Here is a 21,530-nt window from a genome sequence, read left to right as displayed (position 1 = left end):
CCACATCAGAACATAAAAAAGATTCCTGTTCAACATAACAAATCTACGTTTGAAGGAATCTATTACATGTGTGCTTCAAATGATCTTTTAAAGGGGTGGGGTGGGGGAGAGAAACGACTTGTGCTCCTTCTGCTCTTCAATGGACACAAGAATCCAAACCCAAGGCATCTATTCACTCAACAGATCCATTTGGAAAACCCAAACTATAATCCTAAATGAAACTTATCACAGATACCTGAATATGTGCTTGCATTTTCTTCTTTTCATTTTGGAGGATTTGGTTTCTTTCTTCTTCTTCTTCAACCCTAGACTCCAAGTCATGGAGAATCTCTTCTAATTCCTGCTTTTTAGCAGCCAGTCTTGCCCTCATCTCTTCTGCTTCAGCAAAGAGCTCAGTCTCTGCTTGTAGCTGCTCTGCCAGGATATTCTTCTCTTCTAGCAGCTGCAATCACAATAAAGCGTCCGGTGCTATGACTGGCCGGTTATGTACAAGAGACGGTGACTGGGACTCCAGTGGTCAGTGCAAGTCACCCAAGAAACCCGGAGTTAAAAATATATAACATCACTCGCAAAACTTTCAAATATATCTTCGGCTCTAGCAAAATAAGCTGGGTGAAAACTTGAGACAACAGAAACAACGAAAAATGTTATCCTGAATAATATATATTAAATTCATGCTATTTTAAAGAATTTCCTTTCTTACTATTAAGGTAATTCACAAAGGGACCAAAGAATAGGAGGGGAAATATTATGCAAATGCTATGAAGTTCATGGTGACTGAAGCCGTCTGGCATCAAATGATATTCTGGCCACTACTGTTAAAACTTTTTGGCCCTGAACACATCAGCCCTATCAATGTCAACTACAAACATTTCCTGAGTCTCTGCTTTGTCTATGAAGCATAGCTTCCTGAGAACAGGATGTGGACTCAAGACCACTGTGGCTGGAGAACAGGCAGGGGGGTGCCTTGTACTGTCTCATCCTTTTACTTTTTTCTAGGTCCATTGTGAGCAGTCACAGGAAGGTGCTAATACCAGGAGAAGTCTCACTGGTGTTCAACGCACACCCGATAGCAAACGTGATCATCTGGGTGTCCAAAGGGTGACAAACGCAAAAATGCAAGAGGTCAAGCTGATTTCAGTTTATATATACCCCAATGCTTGGCCTAATACACCTGCTACCTCTATGCTCAAACGTCTATGCTTTGGAAAGGAGTGAAAAATACACACAAAATAAGATGCTGTTTATTTGGAATTCACTGGGCGGGTCCCTATCGGCGGGATCGTGCGTCTTTTTCAGGGCTGAGCGGGAACTGGTGAGCTGTACCTGTTGGTGCTTCCTCTCCATCTCCTCCAGCTCCCCTTCCACCTTTGTCTGCTTCTCTTTCACCTTCAGCAGCTCTTCGTCTTTGGCCTGGAGCTCCTCCTCTTGGCGAGTGACTTGTAGGAGCGGCTTCACCTACATTCACGACATTGAACACTGACTGTCGCACCCTGCACCCCCCTGCCCCTGGGCTTCTCTTGGTCCCGTGCGCGCCGTCCCGGGGGGAGCCGGGCGCCCACCTTGGTGAAGACGCGCCACCACTGCCAGTGCCGCAGCTTCAGGTACGCGGCGCAGTTGCGCTGCAGCACCTTCAGGGCGCTCAGCTGCTGCTGCTTCTTGGCGAAGGCCCTGAAGAAGAGGAAGGAAAACTAGTTAAAGAAAGCTGTGGTTTTGTTTTGCTTGTAAACAACAAACATTTATTTCTCACAGTTCTGGAGGCTGGGAAGTCCAGGATCATGGCCCCGGCAGATTCCGTGTCTGCCGAGGACCCACTTCCTCACTGACAGCTGCTTCTTGCTGTCGCCTCACATGGGGGAAGGGCAAGGAAGCTCTGTGGGGTCTCGCTCATGAGGACACTAATCCCATTCGCGAGGGCTCCACCTTCATGCACGAATCACCCCAAAGGCCCCACCTCCAAACACCATCCCACTGGGGATTCGATTCTGGCACATGAGTCTGGGGGACACATTCAGTCTACGGCAAATAAGAGAGAACTGGCTTTGACAGCTGCTGTCCTAGGAGGCTTCCTAGAGGTGAATGTTCTTTGTGGGCTGGGCTTGGGATCGGGGACATGACCACGTCCCTGCCGGATGGCGGGCCTGCTCCGCCGACCTCAACTCTTGTCACGGGACCTGGCACTTTGTTCACAGACGCTGCCGGAAACGGCCCCTGCCACCTACCCCCAGACACACATGTGTGCGTGCGCACGCAGGTGTGAACAAGGCCCTGCTCTCCCCTTCCCTTTGCTGTGCTCTTCATCGATCCTCTATTAGATACTCTTTTCTTTCTGGATCTGTCACAGGAGAGACATCCCTCTTTCTTTCTAAGGTACTCTTTCTCCTCCTTCCCTCCTGCACTGGACCTGCAGATCATCATGCTGACACCCTCATTTACAGATGGGCTCAGAGAAGCCCTCCCCGAGGACCCACGCTGAAGCAGGACCCCTTTACTGTCTGTCTTGGCCCTGTGTTTGTGTCCTTATTTAGAATGTGTATCTGCTTACCTGGCTCTCGGTCCCACAGGACAGGGACCTCAAGTCTCATGCGCTCTTGTATTTCTAGCACAAAACACATGCTTATTAGCACAAGCACACACTCTAAGCATTTAATACATGATTTCCCACTTACTTTCTGGCTAAGTAACCTCTGCAAACAGCCTGAAAGAAGATAATGATATCGGTAATTTTTAAATCTCTTTCTTCCTCTAAGTGTGCCAAAACTCCAGCTCTGAAAAATATCTTGCTCTGTCCAATCCGGTACAAGTTTGGGTCCAATTCTAAAGCCCGGATCTGAGAGAGAAAGAGTCTGTTTGTTATTTTTGCTACAGGAAAGATTGTGTCAACAGCCCATGAACCAGAAAAATCCAGAAGAGCTTACCATGCGCTCACAAGCCTGTTTGCCATCCATAAAGCCCTTAGGAATAGCATTTGGAGTTAGGATCTCATATCTGTAAGAAAAGCAGCCAAAAAGCCTTTTGTAAAAATCTGTGGAAATGTTTACCTACTAACTATGAGTTTTGCTTTCTCTAAGAGGCAAGAATATAATGGGCAACAGTCATGTCAAATTAAAGAAATGACCAGCTGATAATCTGAGGTTTTCTGCAGATCTAGTTTCTATTTCTTAAAAGCAGCAGCAAAATGAAAATGCAGTCAATTCTCCCAAGTCAGAGACCATGTTTAAGAAGTGGTGGTGGAGAGGAATCAAAAGCATGGTGATTTTAGAAACTTTTTGTTTTTTATTTCCCACAAACTGTCCACAACCCTAGGATGCAAGGAGAATCTGGCTCTTTGCGTGTTGAGTCACTGTCAACTTGTAGGCATTTATTAGATAACAGAAAAGGCTGTAAGAGCAATGCCTGGAGGCCACTGTTTAGAACAGGAGGAAGGGGACTTCCCTGGTGGCGCAGTGGTTGAGAATCCGCCTGCCAATGCAGGGAACACGGGCTCGAGCCCTGGTCCGGGAAGATCCCACATGCTGCAGAGCAACTAAGGCCATGAGCCACAACTACTGAGCCTGTGCGCCTAGAGCCTGTGCTCTGCAACAAGAGAAGCCACCGGGATGAGAAGCCCACGCACCGCAACAAAGAGTAGCCCCCACTCACTGCAACTAGAGAAAGCCTGCGCACAGCAGTGAAGACCCAACACAGCCAAAAATAAATAAATTAAAAAAAAAAAAAAAAAAAGAACGGGAAGAAGTCTCAGGGTGACTCAAAACAGCGCAGAGCTGGGTGCACATATGTTCACCGACCTGCACACTTGAGGTCTGTGCATTTACACTATATGTGGGTTATACCCCAAGAAAATAAATTTTAGCACAAAGACAGTGGCTGTATTAAAAGATGAATCCTGGCTACTTCGACCAACTTTGTATTTTGGATGCCAGTTATGTTCCATTTTCTCCTATCAAATAAAAAGGGAAAATCTACCAGCTTGTTTATCATATAGTGGGGCCATAATAAGGGTTTCCCTGAAAACCTGTAGGGATTGGAACAGTTTTTCAACTGGATTCCCTCTGGGAGAAAGGGCTACTCTTCGACCTGCAGCACTGTTTATTTTATGGAAAAACAAATGCTTCACATTTGGAAACTTGATTTCCAGGAGCAAAGAGGAAAAAGGCAAACTAGACTAACTGTTAAAGAAAATTACATAATACACTTTTAAAAAAACTGTTGCCCATCATGTTTTCATCCATTTCTATTACACACTGATCTTCTCCCTCTTGTTTTTTTCCTAATTCTTTTCTAATTTCTTGTATTTCCAACCCTACTTTAGTAAAAGGATTGTAAGAACACACACACGGGCACACACAGTGGGAAAAATATATACATACACACATATGCAGATATATTCATTGAAAAAAGATGGAAAGAAATGTCCCAAAGTGCTTTTAGGAGTCACACCTGAATAATTTTTATTTACTTTTAACGTATTTAAAATTTTTCCTAAAAGGAACATACGTTATTCCTATATTTGAAAAAATCAGTTTAAAAAAGAGTTATGTTTAAATCCCAGGTAGAACTGCCTGAATGAGTGAACTGTAAGTTCTCAGCTCTCTGTTTCCTCACAGCTGCCTCAGGGCCTCAAGGACAGGCAGTGGCCTTTGCTGCGCCCAGAGAAGTTATGAGCACCCTGCCTCTTTGTAAAGCAGGCACTCGATAAAGGTAATAATGATGACCGCCCTCCTAGATGAAAAGAGAACGGAAACCCTCCAGGGAACAAGGAAAAGTCTTTTCTCATCATCTCACTGTTTGATTCATATTCAGATAAGCTTTGATACACACAGAGCCCAGGTAAAGGTGAGCAATACCTCTGTCTGAATTCCTGGAAAACAATCCGGTTGGGGAATCCCTGGCGACAGATTCTGATCCCTTCCAGGACACCATTGCAGCGAAGCTGATCCAGCACTAGGTGCGGGTCCAGTTTTCCAGCCTAATCAAGCAGATGACAGTTTTAGAGCTTCATCTTTGTGACTGGACCTCGATCAGTCTTCAACACCCGCATCCGTTTTTGCTAAGCACGTACCCGCTTCTCGTGATTTGGAATGATGCAGCGCACAAAGTTAGGGTTGGTGTTGCGGAGCGTCGCCATCAGCTTGGTGAGAGATTCTTTGTAGAGCTGCCCGACTGTACGAAACATGCCCTTCTTGGTTTTATAGGCAGAGCCAAAAGCTGTCTCCGTCATCCCCGTGACTTGATCCAGACCCACGATCCGGTCCACTGGTGGAAATAAAAAAGACAAGGGAAAATAAACCAACTCTAACTGTTTAGCTGGGAAAGAAAAGACAGAGTGAGAGTGCAGCAGCACAAGCTTTGTGGGACAAATGATAAGAGGTGCCATAGAGGTAAGGCAGTCAGCATATTTAGACACTGCACAAGCCGTGGAACTAAAAGCCACACACTTCTAGGGCAGGATACTGTAGTGCTTTGACAACTTCGTACCACATGCCAGCAGGTGCCTTCCGCTGCGCTAGTTTCAGGAACTCACTGCCTGATAACATTTGCCTGTTACATTTACAGTTGTTTGGTAAAGGAAAGATTATTGGCTGGCATTGATACACAAGCTGACACTGTGACAAGTCTCAAAATAGGAAATGGCTTCTGAAAATGTATATTAAGATATACATTTATACAAAGCAAATCCACTTCGTGAATATGCTCAGCAAATGGGGACCAGAGTCATCTCTTATGGGTCATTAGATTTCCAAAGAGAAAGGCCAACAAATGCAGGAAGATTAGATCACATCAGCTCAGGTTTTTAGGAAGGAGTAAACTTCAACTCTCTCCTCAAAGCATGGATGACACTCGTGAAAGGGCAAGAAGACTCCAGCGGAAGGAGTCTTCTGAAAAGTAATCAGTGCCCGAGCTGAGTTCAACGATGGTTAAACCTCTTGGACGCTACGCTCTTATTAAAGCAGCTGACAGTTTCCACTGTCCACACACCTGACGCTTCCAGTGATGGGATCACACGCAGAAGCCCAGCAAGCGCACCAGCCGCCAGCCGAACATTCGGTGCCTAATATGCTCTCATTAAAAAAAATCTGATGAATGAATGAAACACACAACTGAAATATTTTTTTTAAAAACCAAAATATCAATTGAACTACCCCATCAACGCTCTCTTCGACCCTAGCGGTCCCCTCCGTTTCTTCCGTTTGTGCCCCAGGGCAGAAAGCACGTGGGGACCTGGCACCACGTGAAGTGCGTTCTCAGCAAGACCTCGGTCTTGATTCCAATCCTTGCTTTCCAGTGAGGTTTTTATGGAAGGGGCAACCGTGGCCCAGGAGGTAAGGGAACTGTCCAAGTCATGCAGGCCTTCCGTGGAAAAGCTGCGAGAAGGGTGGACGACGCCTGCACACTACCTACACTTTCTCCTCAGTGAAGCCGCCAGACTCGAGGGTTTAAGTCAAAGCTAGTCCTGCTTGCGCCCCTTGGAGACCACCACTCTCTCCTGTGCCTTCGGCCCGTCTCTCCTCACCAGGCCTGCCCCTTCACGCGCCACGACAATGAACTGCCGTCAGCCCGCCCGCTTCTGTCTCCTCACAGCCGGGCCTCTTTCTAGGCGTTTCCCACACTTGCCATTCCTCATCCTTCCCGCCAGTTTCTCACTGTGCAGCCCACTGGCTTCCAGGCCACCCTCCCCCACACCCCATTCCACTCAGGCCATGACAGGCCCGGGCCTTATTTAACTTGACCCTGGTCCATTTACCTGTCCACCATCACAGCAGCATTCTAGAAGCTCTCCACGCCTGGTTTCCCTTGTGGACTATGAACCCCGCCTTCTCCTGGCCCTTGACCCACCTCTCTAACTACCGCACTCTCCTTGATGACTTCTCTTTTGCGTTTTCTGTACATCACGACGCTCACTAAGGGCCCAAACTCAGCTCACCTAAAATCCTTTCTAGAATAAGACAGGACACAAGTGCGGACAGACAGCACTTGACCAGAATTCTGCCTTCCTCAAGCCCCAGTCTCATCCTGGGCGATCACATTATACCTGACCTCCCAGCACCAGTCACTAAACACCTATACTCCCCTGTCCACCCAGAAGTCACAAAGCTGCCTCTGCCTTCCACAAAGTGCCTCTCACGTCTGCTTTTCTCAGTATCACCCCCCTCTAACCTAGTGCAACGTCTGGCATATAACATGCTTGATACATGTATGTTAGCAAATAAATGAGTAAACATTAAATGCTTTCACAATTACAAACAGTGAGAAATGCACTGAAAGAAAAGAACAGGATTCTATGAGAAGGATGGGCGGTTAGAGACCTCTCTGGAGAAATTACGTTTAATGCCGTAAGGGTAAGGATGAGCCAGTGGAGAGATCACTGCAGGCAGTGGCAACAGCAGGCGTGAAGGACCAGAGGCAGGAAGAAGTGCAAGAAGCTGGTGCCACTGGGGCCTCAGGAGCAAGGAGGTGAGGACACGCACGCAGTAGAGAATGGACTGGGGGAGGGGTCAGGGGGCAAGACGTGACCCATGTTGTAGTCCAGGCTCTGAGAGAGACGATGGTAGGCTGAACTTGTAAGATCACAGAGGAGATGGTGGAGAAGGAAGATTCCAGATGTGTTTTGCTGGCAGCACTGCCTTGCTCTTAGGATGAACTTGGCGTGGAGAATAAGGCAGAGGGCGAGGGCGAGAACTCCTGGGATTTGGGCAGGCAAGTGGCTGGTGGCACCACTGGGAAGATGGGGAGAGAAGGGGGTTCTGTGGGTAGAAAGATGGATCCAAACTCTATTTAAGTTTGGGGCGCCCGTGAGACACTGAGGCGGAGATGTCAAGTGGACAGCGGACAGTCTGCTGGTAAGAAGAGATCTGAAGGAGAAAAGGTAGATTTGGGAGTTGCTGACTTGCAGCTAGGATTTAAAGTTACGGGACTGGATGAGCCCCCTAAAGGGCGAATGACCAGAGATGGGGGCGTGGGGCAGGCCCCAAGGAGCTGGGGCAGGCGGAGGAGTTGGATAAGGAGGACAAGAAGGGGCTGGAAGTAGGGGGGCCCAAGGTCAATGTCCTAAACTGAAGCACATTCTCCCCGTCCCTCCTCCTGTATATCTAGTGCAGACGTGGCCAAGGGTTACTCAAGCCAGAAACCGCCAGAAACCGGGAGTCGGCCTCCAGGCCCCTCCCACATCCAGCTGCTGATTTACCGGAACCAGTCAGGACAAGCTTCCGGAGTCTTCAGCCCATCCCTCCTCTCCACTGCCCTGGTCTGTGCTACAGCGCCCCACCGGGTTCCTTCCTCCAGCCTCACTCTCCCATTTCACCCTCCACCCCTGCAGCCACAATATGCTTTCCAGTTACACCTTTGTCACGATTAACAGCTGTGTCTAAAACTAAGCAAGTTCCTTGCTCCTAGACTTAAAATCCTTCTATTTCTCCTACAGCTTGTAGGAAACAGTCCAAATAACAACCCAGCAGCAGAGCACAGAGATGAAGAACTCTACCCAGAGAGTCAGAGACACCTGCCACCTACAAGGTGCGTGAACTTCGGTCTAGTTACCCATCTTCTCCCAGCCTCAGTTTGTTCCTCTGTGAAATGGAGCCAAGGTGACCTACCTTACAGAACCGAGATGCCTAGAAAGCATGAAGTGCTCGGCGAAGGGACCTCCTGTCACCGTCCCTAGACACCAACTCTACAAACCAGCTGCATTTTCTCAAGGACACAAAGCTCTCAAGTCTCCATCTTTTTCTCTCTGCCAGGAACCCCGCCTCCTAGCGAACTCATAATGGCTTTTAAATCTCCATCCCTTTCCCTACCACCTCTTCCTGTCCACCTGCCTCCGGGCTGAACAGGCCACTCCCTCCTCAAAGCTTCAAATCACATACGTCAGACCCTGGGATGACACTTCCACTCTGTTCCCTGTATATTCCTGCTGGACTAAGCTTCGGGGGACGTCTCTCTCCAGCATCCAACACACACGGGGTCCTGAGAGCAGATCCCTGGTGTCCCTGGACCCCTCCGATCACCAGCTCAAATGGCTTCTTCTGCCTTCCCCACGTCCTGATGTTGGCCTGAGCATGGTCCCTGGCACAGTAATTTTTTTTTTTTTAAACAAATATCCACTGAATGAACACAAAATTACCCACAAGAACAAGTCACACCCATAACAAAAGAGAAGGAGCACCACGCTGACTGCGGGGACTTAGCTGCACCGGTCTGCAGCTCTTTCCCTGAAGGGGCAGCTCCTCTTCCACAGGGCAGGATGGCAGGGACCCGCGACGCAGCCCCGGGCAAGGACCACTTGTTTTGTTGTTTTTTTAAGTAATAAACAAAAAATATAATCATAATGAGCCTGATTTTCAAATTTAACTTTAATAAGGGTAATCCAAAGCTAAATATTCTTAAAAAATTAATGCTTCAAACTTTGTTTTTTTTTCTTCTTTTTTTAATTCAAAAACTTAAACTCAGGGTTAGTTTCTACCAATGAGTAAAATTATTGGGTAAAAGAGACACTTTGGGAACTTCATTAAACGATTTGGGCCACACTAATCATATACGATTTCACTCAAAAATCAAGACCTAGAAAAATCTCTGTTTTAAAAGAATATTTTCTTGTTGAAAACTGTTCTGGCAGGAACCAGACAAAGGTGTAAAATGAAGACAAGATTCTAGCAGCCCCCTGAAATGAGCAGCACTGCCTCTTCTAAGACTTAATATCACTGCTAAAACCTCCAAGTGTCTACTGCCCAGGGTTTCAAGGTAAAAGAATGGCTTTGTTTATCCTCCTCCTCCATCCAGGAGAGGCTGGTTAGGCTGCTGGTGGGCACTGCAATTCATTACTTGGTTGCCCCGTGGCCTGAAAAGAGTTCCAAGTATTTTATATTAACAACTTATTAATCAATAAACCCTACGCGGAAAGTCAGAAATGAGATGAGCCCCACAGACCTGCGATCTCTAAGGGCATGTTCAGAGTTTAAGAGGAAAAAAAAAAAAAAAAGCAACTGTAATCCTCTATCTCATAAAACTTCCATCAACAGTTTTACGTAAGGAATGGTATCGTCTACAGCCGGAATGCTTAACTGGCCCTTCTTCTAGCGGACAGTCTCAGGAGACAAGAGGAATACATGAGATTTTTGTGTTCTTTAAATCTGTGCATGGGCCAAAATACTAGTGCAATTATTTCATTTGAAGTATTTAAGCCAGTTCTTCAGAAACTCTCTCTAGATCATAGAACTGGAAACCAAAAGGGGGGGGAGAAAACTGTCTTAATGTTAACTTTAATACCCAGACACAACGATTTAGGAACTACATCACACACTCCTATCCTAGAGAAGCCTCTAGTCCCCAGCACTGTGCCAGGCACATGGTGGACTCAGTGCTCATTTACATAGACTAAGCCTGTTCTACTCTTAAGGTACACTAAAATGTTACTAACAGTTGAAAATGATTCTGAAACAAATATTTAACTGCTATGAATTCCCAGAAACAATCTTAACATCGAATAGTCTATCTCCAGGGTACGGCTATTACACAGTAATAACAAATTTACAGTGGCTACATAACTGGGTTGTAGAACCAATCTGTTAAATGTTCTAGAGTGTTTGGGAAGTTTCAGAAAACTTCCAGGAAGTTCAGCAGTTGACGGCGAGCGTGTGATTCAGGAAGAGAGCAATCTGCCCTTCCCCAAGCGCCAGCGTTAAGGTGACGTGAAATTTGTCTCCCTTACCCACCCTCCCCATCTGTACTTTCTGCCCCTGCAGAAGCCAAAGTCTGGGCACACAGGGAGCCCCACACCTCCCGCCAGCGCCTCCAGCACGGCTACTCCTGCTTTCTCCCACTGGCAGGTCCCATGAATATGATTCATGCCCACCCCAGGCAGCACAGCATGACTGCCTGTCAGCGGGGCCTCGGGGCACTGTGAAGAAAAGAGGACCTGCGTGAGACAATGGCCAAGGAAATAAGCATTTACTGATTTTCTCTGTTTTTTATAATTAGAATAGCAGCGGCAACGAGGGTCAACAGCAATTACGGCAGTTGCAGAGGCAGCCACGGCAAGTGCAAGGCCAGGCAGGGAGCGTGTACTCAGGCGCTTCCCGGGCCGGGTCAGCCTCTCGCTGCCTCGTCTGATACTCGCGGTAACCCTGAGAACTAAGTGTCACTGTCCCCACTGGACCTCGGGAACTGGAGGTGCTGTCCTCGGAAGCTGCCTCTCCTCGAGCTCCCAACTCTGGTTAGAACTCAAGATAAAAAAATAGGAAAGAGTAGAATATGCAACGACGTATAAAACCTTCATCCACTGAACACGAAGACGATGAAACTGCGTACAGAAACCCGATCAGACCTAAACCAGAGAGTCTAAAAGGCACTAAAAATAGGGGTTAGGACCACTGGATATAATCTACATGGAGATCCAATGATGACCGTTTTTATCAGTCGTGCAACTGGATACTAACGACTCACTGAAGGAAAAAAAAAGACTGGTTCAAAGTCTTCGAAGTCAGAACAGCATCATTTCTGTTATGCCAAGAAGGAAGGGAAGAATTCCGGGGCCACTAGGAGATGAAGGGAGACCCCAGTGGGGCAGCCCTCCCGCAGGCCGGGACCGAGCTCTCCCTGCTGATTCCCAGCCCCAAGTGAATTGCTGCCACCACGTTTCAAGTGCTGCTTCTACAAGAGATTGAGAAGGGTGGAGGGAGTTCTCTATCGACGACTAAAACTGGCTTCCTGTACTTCTCACAATGTCTCCGGTGGTCACCCTTCCAGACCCGTCAGCTGCCGTCCAGCACTCGTGGGGGGTCAGAGAACCTAAGGGTACTTACTACCCTGTGAAGGACACGGCAGGTGTCCGCTAGCGTTAGGGCAGATTACACACAATCGTCCCTCCGACACAGTTCGCGTCAGGACCGAAGCCACAAGCTGCCGCCCCTACCGTCACAGGCCCTTCTAGTCTAAAAACCCCGCCTACCACTTTGAGGTTAGGAACCCGCTTTGCTAATTCATTGCATCCTCCGTTACTAGTTTATCCCAGGAGTCTAGATTCTCAAAATATATTTGGAAGAAAACAGTCCTTTGGTTTACAGCAGAAACTTGTATGACCTTATTCTGTCTGCCTCTAGGAATTCTGTTCCTTTCTCTCCTGCACTTGTTCTTTGATGGTTTTGGAAACCTCTCTTTACCCGCATCTCTCATCTTCCTCCTCAAAATCCCGCACATTCTTCTAATGCTGTTCTCCTAACCTTATGACTACTTGGACGCACAGGGCCCACGGCAGCTCTTTGTCATCTCATAGAGAGGCACCGCCCACCTCAGTGTGTCAAAGGCCATCATGATTTGATCCTGAGGACCCCCTTCATCCACCCTCTTCCGAGAAATCCCTGAAAATACTAAAGCCCATGTTTTCATTTAAAACCCGTTACCCCTCCCTGGGGTTTGAATCCATGAGCACATGTTGAGGAGAACATTTCTCCTGTAGAAATATCAATACTACCTACAACTTCGAAGACCACCTGTGGCCATGGTGGATGGAAGGCCCTCCAGAGTGGGGAGAGATTGAGACCCCGACACTCGGGTCAGCTGGCTGACTCAACCAGAGGCCACCTCATGAGAGAGACGGACCAGGAACGTTTCCAGTGCCCAGGCAAGCAGACGGGAGGAGGGAGCCGGCTCCCTCAGGGAATGGTTTTGTCTAGGGTGGCCCTGTACCTGATCCTGCAGGTACAGAAAAGCACCTGGTCCACAGACCCCGAAGATCATGGCCCCACAGGAAAGAGCATCTGTGCTGCAGGAGAGGGAAGGCCATGGTGGGAGGGCTGGGCGAGGCTGCTGCCCCTAGCTGCTGGGTGTGGGACACCCACCCACAGACTTCACAGTGCGCCCGTCTGGTGCCAGGAGCGGGGGAGTGGTGGGGGCCCACGGGCTGGAAGTCTCTCAAACGTTAGAAATCCAAGAGTTGGAGGAATGAATTTAAAGAGGGAGCTCTACTTTGGGAGAAAGTCCAAAAGATCGAGCGCTGACCTTTCAACAAAGCACAAGTCCCAGGCAGACCATAAGCTTCAAACTACCATCTAGCTCTTTCTCTCCCCACTTCCTCAACTCTCTCAGTACCCCCAAGGCCCAAGATGACTGACCTTGAAGATTTCTCCTCTGGACTAGTCATCCCAGCTCACGGAGCAACCTTTGGCATAATCTCTCCCTCCCTCCGCCCCCTTGCTTGCAACCTACTTCTTTCACAGTGTGTGAGCCAGAATTGACCCCAGGAATCTTGGATTAAAACGGGTATGTTTCTTTAACATACTTTTAAAACACTTTTGAGATGGGTTTGGGTCTCAGCATTATGTTCCAAAAATCATGAAGGAAATTTTATAAGATGAATTTGACTTTACCTTTGAGTTTTTACTACTTGGCAATTTTACTGAACAACTGGAAGGTTAGGTGATCTTCATTTATATTAGGCTTTTGGAGGGCCTCTTCACCATGGTTAGGCTGTATTCTTTCCTTCCTTCCATCTATCTATCTATCTATTTTTAAAGTACAGTCGATTTACAGGTTAGGTTGTATTTTAAACAGGGCTAAGGATTCAAACCGTAAGGCCCAAATGTGTGAAGCTCAATTCCAGGTTCAAGGTACAGGTTCTAACACTCCACTCTTCATATCAACGTGCACATCTCAAGCCTTGTAGATAGTTTCATGGTTTTCAGTTCAAAAGAAAAGGGCAAGTAGCCAGATATGCACATAAATTCCAAATAAAAGGCATGATGATGAGACCAACATATGTGAGCTAATTATGTAATTATTTGTTCACAAAATGTTAATGACTTGAAAAAAAGAAAAAGAAAACCTACTTGCCTTTAGAGTTCCTTAGAGTTGAAAATTTAAAGGTAACTCAAAGACAAGGAGCTATTACCGGGCACATCAATTCCTAACAACTCCCTTAGAGGACAGTGTATCAAATGGCACTACTGGAAAAGGTACTGACAGACCTTTTGCTCTGCGGTGCTTACGGGCTACGCATAAAAGAAGCAATGTGTAGGCAGTAGCGACTGAATTGTTTATGCGCTCAAACAGTTGCCTTGAAGGATAATAAAACTGAGCATGAAATGAAGGTTCATGCAGGTCTATGAGCAAAACAAAAACAGAAACCCAGAAACCAAGCCCCCGTCCTCCCCGGCCACCCTGCCACGCCCCCCACCCCGCAAGTTCTTCCTCTGGGCTGAAACCCCTTGTGTTTGGAAGACCTACAGGCTTTATCCATTCACCTGGTGGCTCATGAAGACCAGAAACACTGTCATAGAAAGAAGCTCTCTGAATATTCTGAATCTCTAAAGCAGAGAAACAGCAAAAACAGGAGGACAGAAGGGCAAATACACAAACACTTCAGTTAGTGTGAAAGACATTCGACATCACAAGTCAACTTTGCAATTGGGCTACAAAAGCAGCTAGTCCAGGGCAGACCCCATGCAAACATTACTGTTTAGAGAATTTGCACATCTGGACAAAGTTCTGTATAAAATAAATGTATATAGCTGAATCATTCCCAACTCCAGGTGTGAGCATTATATCATATTAATGACAAATGGTTACCCCCATGTAAAACGCAGGATGAAATTTAAGAGTAGTAAGGTACTATTTGCATTGTCTTTCATAAAATTATCTTCCAATTAGCAAATTAGGACAAGACTGCAGCAAGTTAGATTACTCTGGAAAAGGTAAATATTAGTGGCATTTACTGTCAAAAATTCACACTGCTGTGTAATTTTATTTCCAATCCAGATTTTGGAAATATAATTTACTTCAAATACAAACAACCAACAGGTAACTACCACTAAGGAAAACAAAATTCTATTGTAGCAAATTGTACAAAATGTTAAAGCAACTTCAATCAAGATGATACCTATTGATCATACCGTTACTCATGAAAATATCACAGGAGATACATTTACATGAAAATGTAATTTTTAGGTCTTTTCTTCCTGGTATATTAGCCCCGAGAAGTGGCAAGAAATCCGTGTGCAGCTGGTAGAGAGATCGCAAAACATCTTTCAGCAAAAAAGTAGGGCACTATGAATCTCTAGGGCAGGGCTGCCACCAATAAATCTTATTTCTCCTGGTTTGGCATGGAGAAAATTCTAACACAAAGTTTATTTTAACATGAAATGTTTTATACTCAAGGCATTGCACCTTCACAGGCAAACTATATTCATACATCATATACTCATACACTCAGTCAACTTGTCATTTTCTGCCTTTGCATTGATGTGGCTGTAAAGAGAGAAAAATAATCACATGCTTTTCGAGGGCTATTTTCTTTTCCTAGAGAAGAAGCTCCCCTTTTCCCAAGACGTCTCTATGTCCACAGTGAGCGTGACGAGTTCTCCACCCTACGACCCTCTTCAAAGTCCTGTGCCTGCCGCTGACCTCACGCGTGCAACACAGGGTCCTCGAAATCGGAGGAGCCTGGCATCAGGCTCTGCCTGCCCCTCCCCCTGATGGTGGGTCACCTCTGAGAGCCTGTCACTCAGATTAAACTGAGTAACCGTCCACCTGAGCTGACGGATGGCAGGACTTCCCACTAAGAGAAGTGATATCAGGAGAGCAAACACACAGGATGACTCCGGAGCGGATACTGGCACAGCCAGGTCACAATGGGGAGAGGATTTCCGCTCAGCCCATTTGGACAAAAGTGGCCACACGTGCTCCCAAGCTGGTCACGTGGAGAAAGGTGAGGGCCCCGGCAGGGCCTGAGCTGTGGGCCAAGGACAGGTGGACAGGGCTTGAGCCAGGACGAGAGGGCCCCGCAGGCCACACGCCTTTCCTCTCAGAGCTTCTGCCATCAAGTGAGTAACCTGTCTGTAGCTAGTCCATGAAAAGCACAGAAAGGCAGGTAAGGGCTCTGCAGATGGGGTCGTACCTGTGAGACACGTCACCCGCACCTGTGACACGCAATGTGCATCACATCATCGCTGCAGCTGCAGCCCCCATCTCCACCCTCACCTGCCGGATCTCACATTCCTGGCACTTCTGACCCGCTGCCACCAGAGGCCCTCCCGTACCTGGACGGCGAGGCGGGGAGTTAAAGAAGGAGCCTGGAAGGAGGAAGCCGAGGCAGAGGCGCCTCGGTCCCGTTCCCGCCTGTGTGCGTGTCCTGAGTTTCCATCCAGAGGAAGGCCCTGGTCAGCAGGGAACACGCCGGTCATGGTTCCCGAAGCCACCTCACTGCTGACAAGCATGGGCGGTGAGCTTGTCCAGCGTGGCTGGACGTGCAGGGTCACTTAACAGGTCAGGGGCTCCAAAGGTGTTCCCCACAATATTGTTTTCGGTTGAGAAGTGAAAAGACAAGAGTCAAAAGTGGTTCACAATGTCAGAACCAGTGTGTAAGCCCGGGACCTGCTGTCATGATTCCCCAAACATCTGCTTCTCTTCTCATTCAAAATGAAGAGAGAAAATCTGTTTTTGAGGCTTGAGCAGTAAAATGCTAGTTTCCTCTGTTCCTCTTCTCCTTGACTTTCCTTCCACAGTCACCTGGCGCTGAACTCCCCGCTTCCGGGGTCTTTCACCCCGATCCAACAAACCACTGCCTGCTTTGCTTCTTCAAGTTCACACTGTGTCCCTACCCTGGCCCGTAAAACTACTGATGCCATTTAGTCAGTGAAGTCAATGAAGTCAAATCCACCTGAGACTGGCCACCGCGTCACTCTGTGCTCCGCCCCATCCATCACCGGCCTCATCTCCTGCTCACTCTGCCTCCTGGCCCCAACCCTGCCCTAACGCCCCAACGGGACACTCACCCCGAGCTGGGATTTTCCACTTCCGTCCTGTGACCGTTCCTTCTACCGGCTACACCCCCGCTTCTTCCACACCAACGTCACTCCTAGAAATGCCACCCATCCTTAGCTGAGTGGGTCCGCAGAAACCTACTCAGCCTCCGTGGTTAAGGCCCCGACAGGATGTGAATGTTTGTCAGTGGGTGCTGGGAGACTGCCCGGCCCTTAGCACGTGCTCAGGAAATGCTGGCTTTCTTTGTTTCTTCAACAAAGTATTATTTTTCGAGGACAAGGAAAACTGCCTCATCCTTCACGACATTTGACCTTAGCACCCCAGGAACAAGGCAGTCCCCGCTCAGCTGTCCCTGTGGCATTCATCTCAGGGGTCTGCGACACTCAGCCGTCTGTCCACACGTCTTAATTCTTTTGTTCTGAGATCTGAGCGGAGCCAGGAGGAGGGGTGGGCGTGGTGGGCTCCGTGGGCCACACTGCCTGGGACAGCACAAGGGAATCGACTCCGAATTGAACACAGCATTTCTGACGGGCAGCGCTACTCCTTCCTCCTCTTTCTGTGACGTTTCCTGTGTCCCTTTCCCACTGACCTGTGCTGGTCTTCCCAGCCCTGTGGACCTGGTGGCCATCAGAGCTCAGGGTCCCTTTTTCCCACGCTAGATCCATTTCTCAGACCCACTCTCACACTTCCCAGAACAGGGCCAAGAGTCCCTCAGCCGCGTGGGCACCACAGACACCACCTTAGGGTCCTGCTCTCGCCTCAGTCCTCATGGGCCCCCCTAGGCTGCCCAGGTCACCGCAAGTCACAGTAGTACGCAGCAGCCAGGTGAAGACGTCCATCCAACGGGAGCGTGAGTAAAAGCTTCTGTTTTACTTGCTGGAAACCTAAACCTTCCCCCAATCCCTCCCTGTACACAGCCTCACGCACACGATCTCTCCCCAGGACACGTGCGTGTAGGTGTGCAGTGTGCCCACCCCTGCAGGTTCCCTCGCACTTGTTGGAGCCGATGTACGTGACCTTGACTAGGCTGTCTTTGGTAGGGTCATCATCCCCCTGCTCACTTTCTCTGTGGTTGTTCTTCTCTTTCTGTCTCTTTCCTTTTGTCCTGATTGCCCTAAGCCCTCTGATCTGCCTTCGGGGTTTCTTTCTCTCTACCTGGGGAGACGGCTAGATGGCAAGGTCTTGAGATGCTCTAGAAAAAGCAGAAGTGAGCCAGCTAACTGACAGGCCTGGCCTCAGGGTCGAAGCCTAGGCAGGGGCAGATCCAGAGCTAAACTAAGGTCCTGCATGACCTGAGGCCAAGTGAAGCGGTGGGGACAACCAGGATGAAAGTGTAGACAGAGCTAACTGCCAGAAGATGCTGGTCCCACTACACATACAGACACACAGCTGCTTTGTTCTTCTGGTACCGGCAAAATCTCTAGTCTACGATAAAATCACCAAAACCTTCACCTGAGGTTCATGTAAACAAAAGAACTATGAGGACTGACGGAAATAAAAACAACTGATCTATATGCAGATGGTCTGAGTTTATTCACCAGCCACTCTGCGTGTGTGTGGGGGGCAGGGCACCGGGGGAGGACGCAGCTCGGCTGACCTGGACACAACACAGAGAAGACGCACAAGGCTTCTCAGGTTTTGTATCCCAACACCCTTGGATTACAACTGCACTGCGACCAGGGTCGCCTGAGGCAAATGTGTAGTTCTTTATGGCTCTGCTACTAGAATGTTCCTACAGCACCTGACCAAGAAGGCAGATGTCTTATTACCCAAGTTTTCTTAAAGTGGGTAAATTCCGATACAACGGCAGCCCTGCTCTAGGGAAAATAAACAGCTTTAAAGTAAAAAAGTCTACACACATCTATAAGTAAAAGAACCATATATAAGCCTTAACTGTAAAAGATTCGGCCAAGTTCGATTACAAACGCAAGCACATTCTCACCATCCTTCCAGAGCTCCGCCACAAATCTGTCAGAGGACTGATGCAGGAGGGTGGCCACGTTGTCATTCAGGGGGTCCATATTCTTCATCAGCCACTCGTCCGCCTTATAGTCCACCTGCCGGGCCAGAGCCGGGTGCGGCAAGAGGGAAAAGACAAAAACAAGAAACATGTCCAGCCTTAACCTAAAACGTTCACAAGACCCCCCAACCCCGGTGGAGGATGGCAACTGCAGGCTCAACCCAAGATTCCCGGAGCCCCGCCCTGTTCCCTCCCCAACAACCAATCAGAAGAAAGTCACACACCCTGCAGCCCTCACCCCAAATTTTACCTATAAAAACCTTTCCCCCAGGGGCTTCCCTGGTGGTGCAGTGGTTGGGAGTCCGCCTGCTGATGCAGGGGACACGGGCTCGTGCCCCAGTCCGGGAGGATCCCACATGCCGCGGAGCGGCTGGGCCCGTGAGCCATGGCTGCTGGGCCTGCGCGTCCGGAGCCTGTGCTCCGCAACGGGAGAGGCCACAACAGTGAGAGGCCCGCGTACCGCCAAAAAAAAAAAAAAAAAAAAAAAAAAAAAAAAACCTTTCCCCCAAACTATCGGGGGCTCAGGGGTTTTGAGCATGAGCCACCCGTTCTCCTCGCTTGGCCCTGCAACAAACCTTTCTCTGTACTTCCCTTGTTCCACCCCCCAAATAAGTTCATAGAACAATCCAAAAAATGGGTTGTCTCGAAGGAAGTGCATTTGTAATATGTACTATATTTAAGGGTTTATAAGTGTGTATCAGCACATTTGTTACAACCTTCATCAAATGCAGCAAAATCTCAAACACAGCACTTTTAGTGGAGTTCTTTCACTCTTACCTTCCCTGCATAATGTATAATGCAAAAGTCAGCTTTGTCTTTTAGTTGACGAGGTTTCTGAAACTTGGAGTGGGACCCTTGCTCTTGAACTAGTTTTTCAACAAAGGTCTTATCTGTGGCTTTAGGGAACCAGCACTCTTCATCCAAAAGGGCCAGCACGCCAGGAGGGTTAGCCTGATAACAGAGGCAAGAAGAACTGACACGTTTTGCAGGTCACTGTACATATAAGGATGTTTTCCACCAGGTTTGGCAGTTTAACTTCCAAAACAGTTAGAGCTTCGTGAAGATCTGTGCAAATCAAACTGCTAGGGTAGCAGGTAATGCCAAATCGTAACTATCATGCAAACACTGAGATCTCAAACTGCTCAAGAAGTACTGGTAAGAACATGGATGACTACTGTATCTCACAAACTTATAAAAAACTAATTCCAAGTAGATAACTCTCCCAAAAGTAGCAAATAAAAGACACCAGAAAGGAACTGAAAGGTGTAGAGACAAAACTGAATCTTTATATTCAATGACTGGCTGGATAAATTGTTATAAACCCTCAACTAGCTGGAATGCTTCAGACATTTTATACCCTAGTCAATTTAAGTTTCTATTTAAGTGATGATTAAATAAAACAAGCACTTCACACTTGGTGACATATTTAAAACTATTGTTAAGTAGAATATATGGAAGGTGATGAAGGAAGTTATCAATTACTTCATTGGTTTGTTTTATCAACAAATAAAATAGAGCCTTTATTTCACTCAACTAGTTCACTGAAAAAAGCCTTAGAGACTTAAAGACACGGAGACATAAGATAGATTAGTGGCCCAGGGGCTGGGGGAGGGGAACAGGAGTGACTGCCAAGGGTAGGAAGTTTCCCTCTGGGATGATGAAAATGTTGTGGAATTAGACAGTGGTAATGGTTGTACAACTCTGTGAATATGCTGAAATTCACTGAATTACATACTTTAAAAGGGTGAATTTTACGATAGTGAATTATGTCTCAAATTAAAAAAAAATGCCCAGAGCTTGCCTTTCTCTGGGAGCTCGGAAATCAATGGAACGACGTCTTTTTTGGAGGAAAGTGGGGTACACATGAAAGCTAAATGAAATATTTAAACAATGATGGCCTATTTTATAGTGCTTCAGGGGTCATCGTTTATTGCCATACTGCAAATATGGCAAGTTTCTGATACAAGACTGAGCGTACCAATTCTAGGGCACAACAGTGAAATCAGCTTTTGGAATAAATCTCTTAAGACCAGTTTTCCTCAACTCACAAGGCCTTTATGTTTACTGCAGAAGAGCTGGCTCTGTGCAAATATTGCTTAAAAAGTAACTGGAGGTTCTAGTTAAACATGAATGGAACAGTGTAATACTGCGGTCACAGGAAGGCAGAGGTTAACAGAACAGAGCAGGTAGAAGCAGCTGAGAGAATCCTCCCCACTCCAGGAGCCCAGGACTGAGACCCTTACTCCCTGGCTGTCTAGTTTGTGGCCCCTCTACCTGAAAGGATTTACGGGGTTCTGAGCTGCTAAAAGAACACTATAATCAAAAGCCACTAGGCTTAGGTGATCCTAGGGTCCAGGATGGCATTTAACCCAATTTACCCCACTCATCTGACAACTTTCAGAAATGAAGTTCTGGATTAAGATAAGTGAAACACCCATCTTTCTGCCATAATTTTTACATTTTTAATCTGTTTCAATGAAAGTATTTCTAAATTCTGAAAAAGGAGCCAAATATAGTTTAATCTTTTCTAAAGGACTAAGTGACAGCATGATTCAGAAGATCCATAATTTTGTCTCCTTTTTATTTTTCCTACTTCATCTTTCAATGTCAAGATCTCTCATCCCTTTTCCTTTTCACTGGGGATTTCTAAAGAGCTTTAAGTTTGGGAGACCATGCTTTGTCTCGTGGTCAGAGTACTGTAAGAAGCCAGGCGGGGCCTGGGTTTGTGAGAGATGAGGACAGATGCCCGGGACAGGCA

General features: G+C 47.4%; 1 protein-coding gene across 5 annotated transcripts in view; it reads right to left on the bottom strand.

Annotated features, from left to right (window-relative positions):
- Window positions 1-21,530, bottom strand: part of MYH10 (myosin heavy chain 10) — a 138,658-nt gene that overhangs the window by 29,120 nt on the left and 88,008 nt on the right. For all 5 annotated transcript variants that reach the window (XM_082604528.1, XM_082604529.1, XM_082604532.1 and 2 more), the window contains exons 14-22: window positions 19,550-19,723; window positions 18,695-18,809; window positions 5,063-5,256; window positions 4,848-4,969; window positions 2,919-2,988; window positions 2,670-2,830; window positions 1,563-1,671; window positions 1,327-1,458; window positions 236-442 (exon numbers count right to left, since the gene is read on the bottom strand). In XM_082604528.1, the coding sequence (XP_082460654.1) occupies window positions 236-442; window positions 1,327-1,458; window positions 1,563-1,671; window positions 2,670-2,830; window positions 2,919-2,988; window positions 4,848-4,969; window positions 5,063-5,256; window positions 18,695-18,809; window positions 19,550-19,723 (1,284 nt within the window). The remainder of the gene's footprint in view (window positions 1-235; window positions 443-1,326; window positions 1,459-1,562; window positions 1,672-2,669; window positions 2,831-2,918; window positions 2,989-4,847; window positions 4,970-5,062; window positions 5,257-18,694; window positions 18,810-19,549; window positions 19,724-21,530) is intronic.

The sequence above is a fragment of the Mesoplodon mirus genome (genome assembly GCF_964341445.2).
Source record: "Mesoplodon mirus genome assembly, chromosome: 18".
NCBI classification, from domain to species: domain Eukaryota; kingdom Metazoa; phylum Chordata; class Mammalia; order Artiodactyla; family Ziphiidae; genus Mesoplodon; species Mesoplodon mirus.
This window is presented reverse-complemented; position numbering and strand designations above follow the sequence as displayed.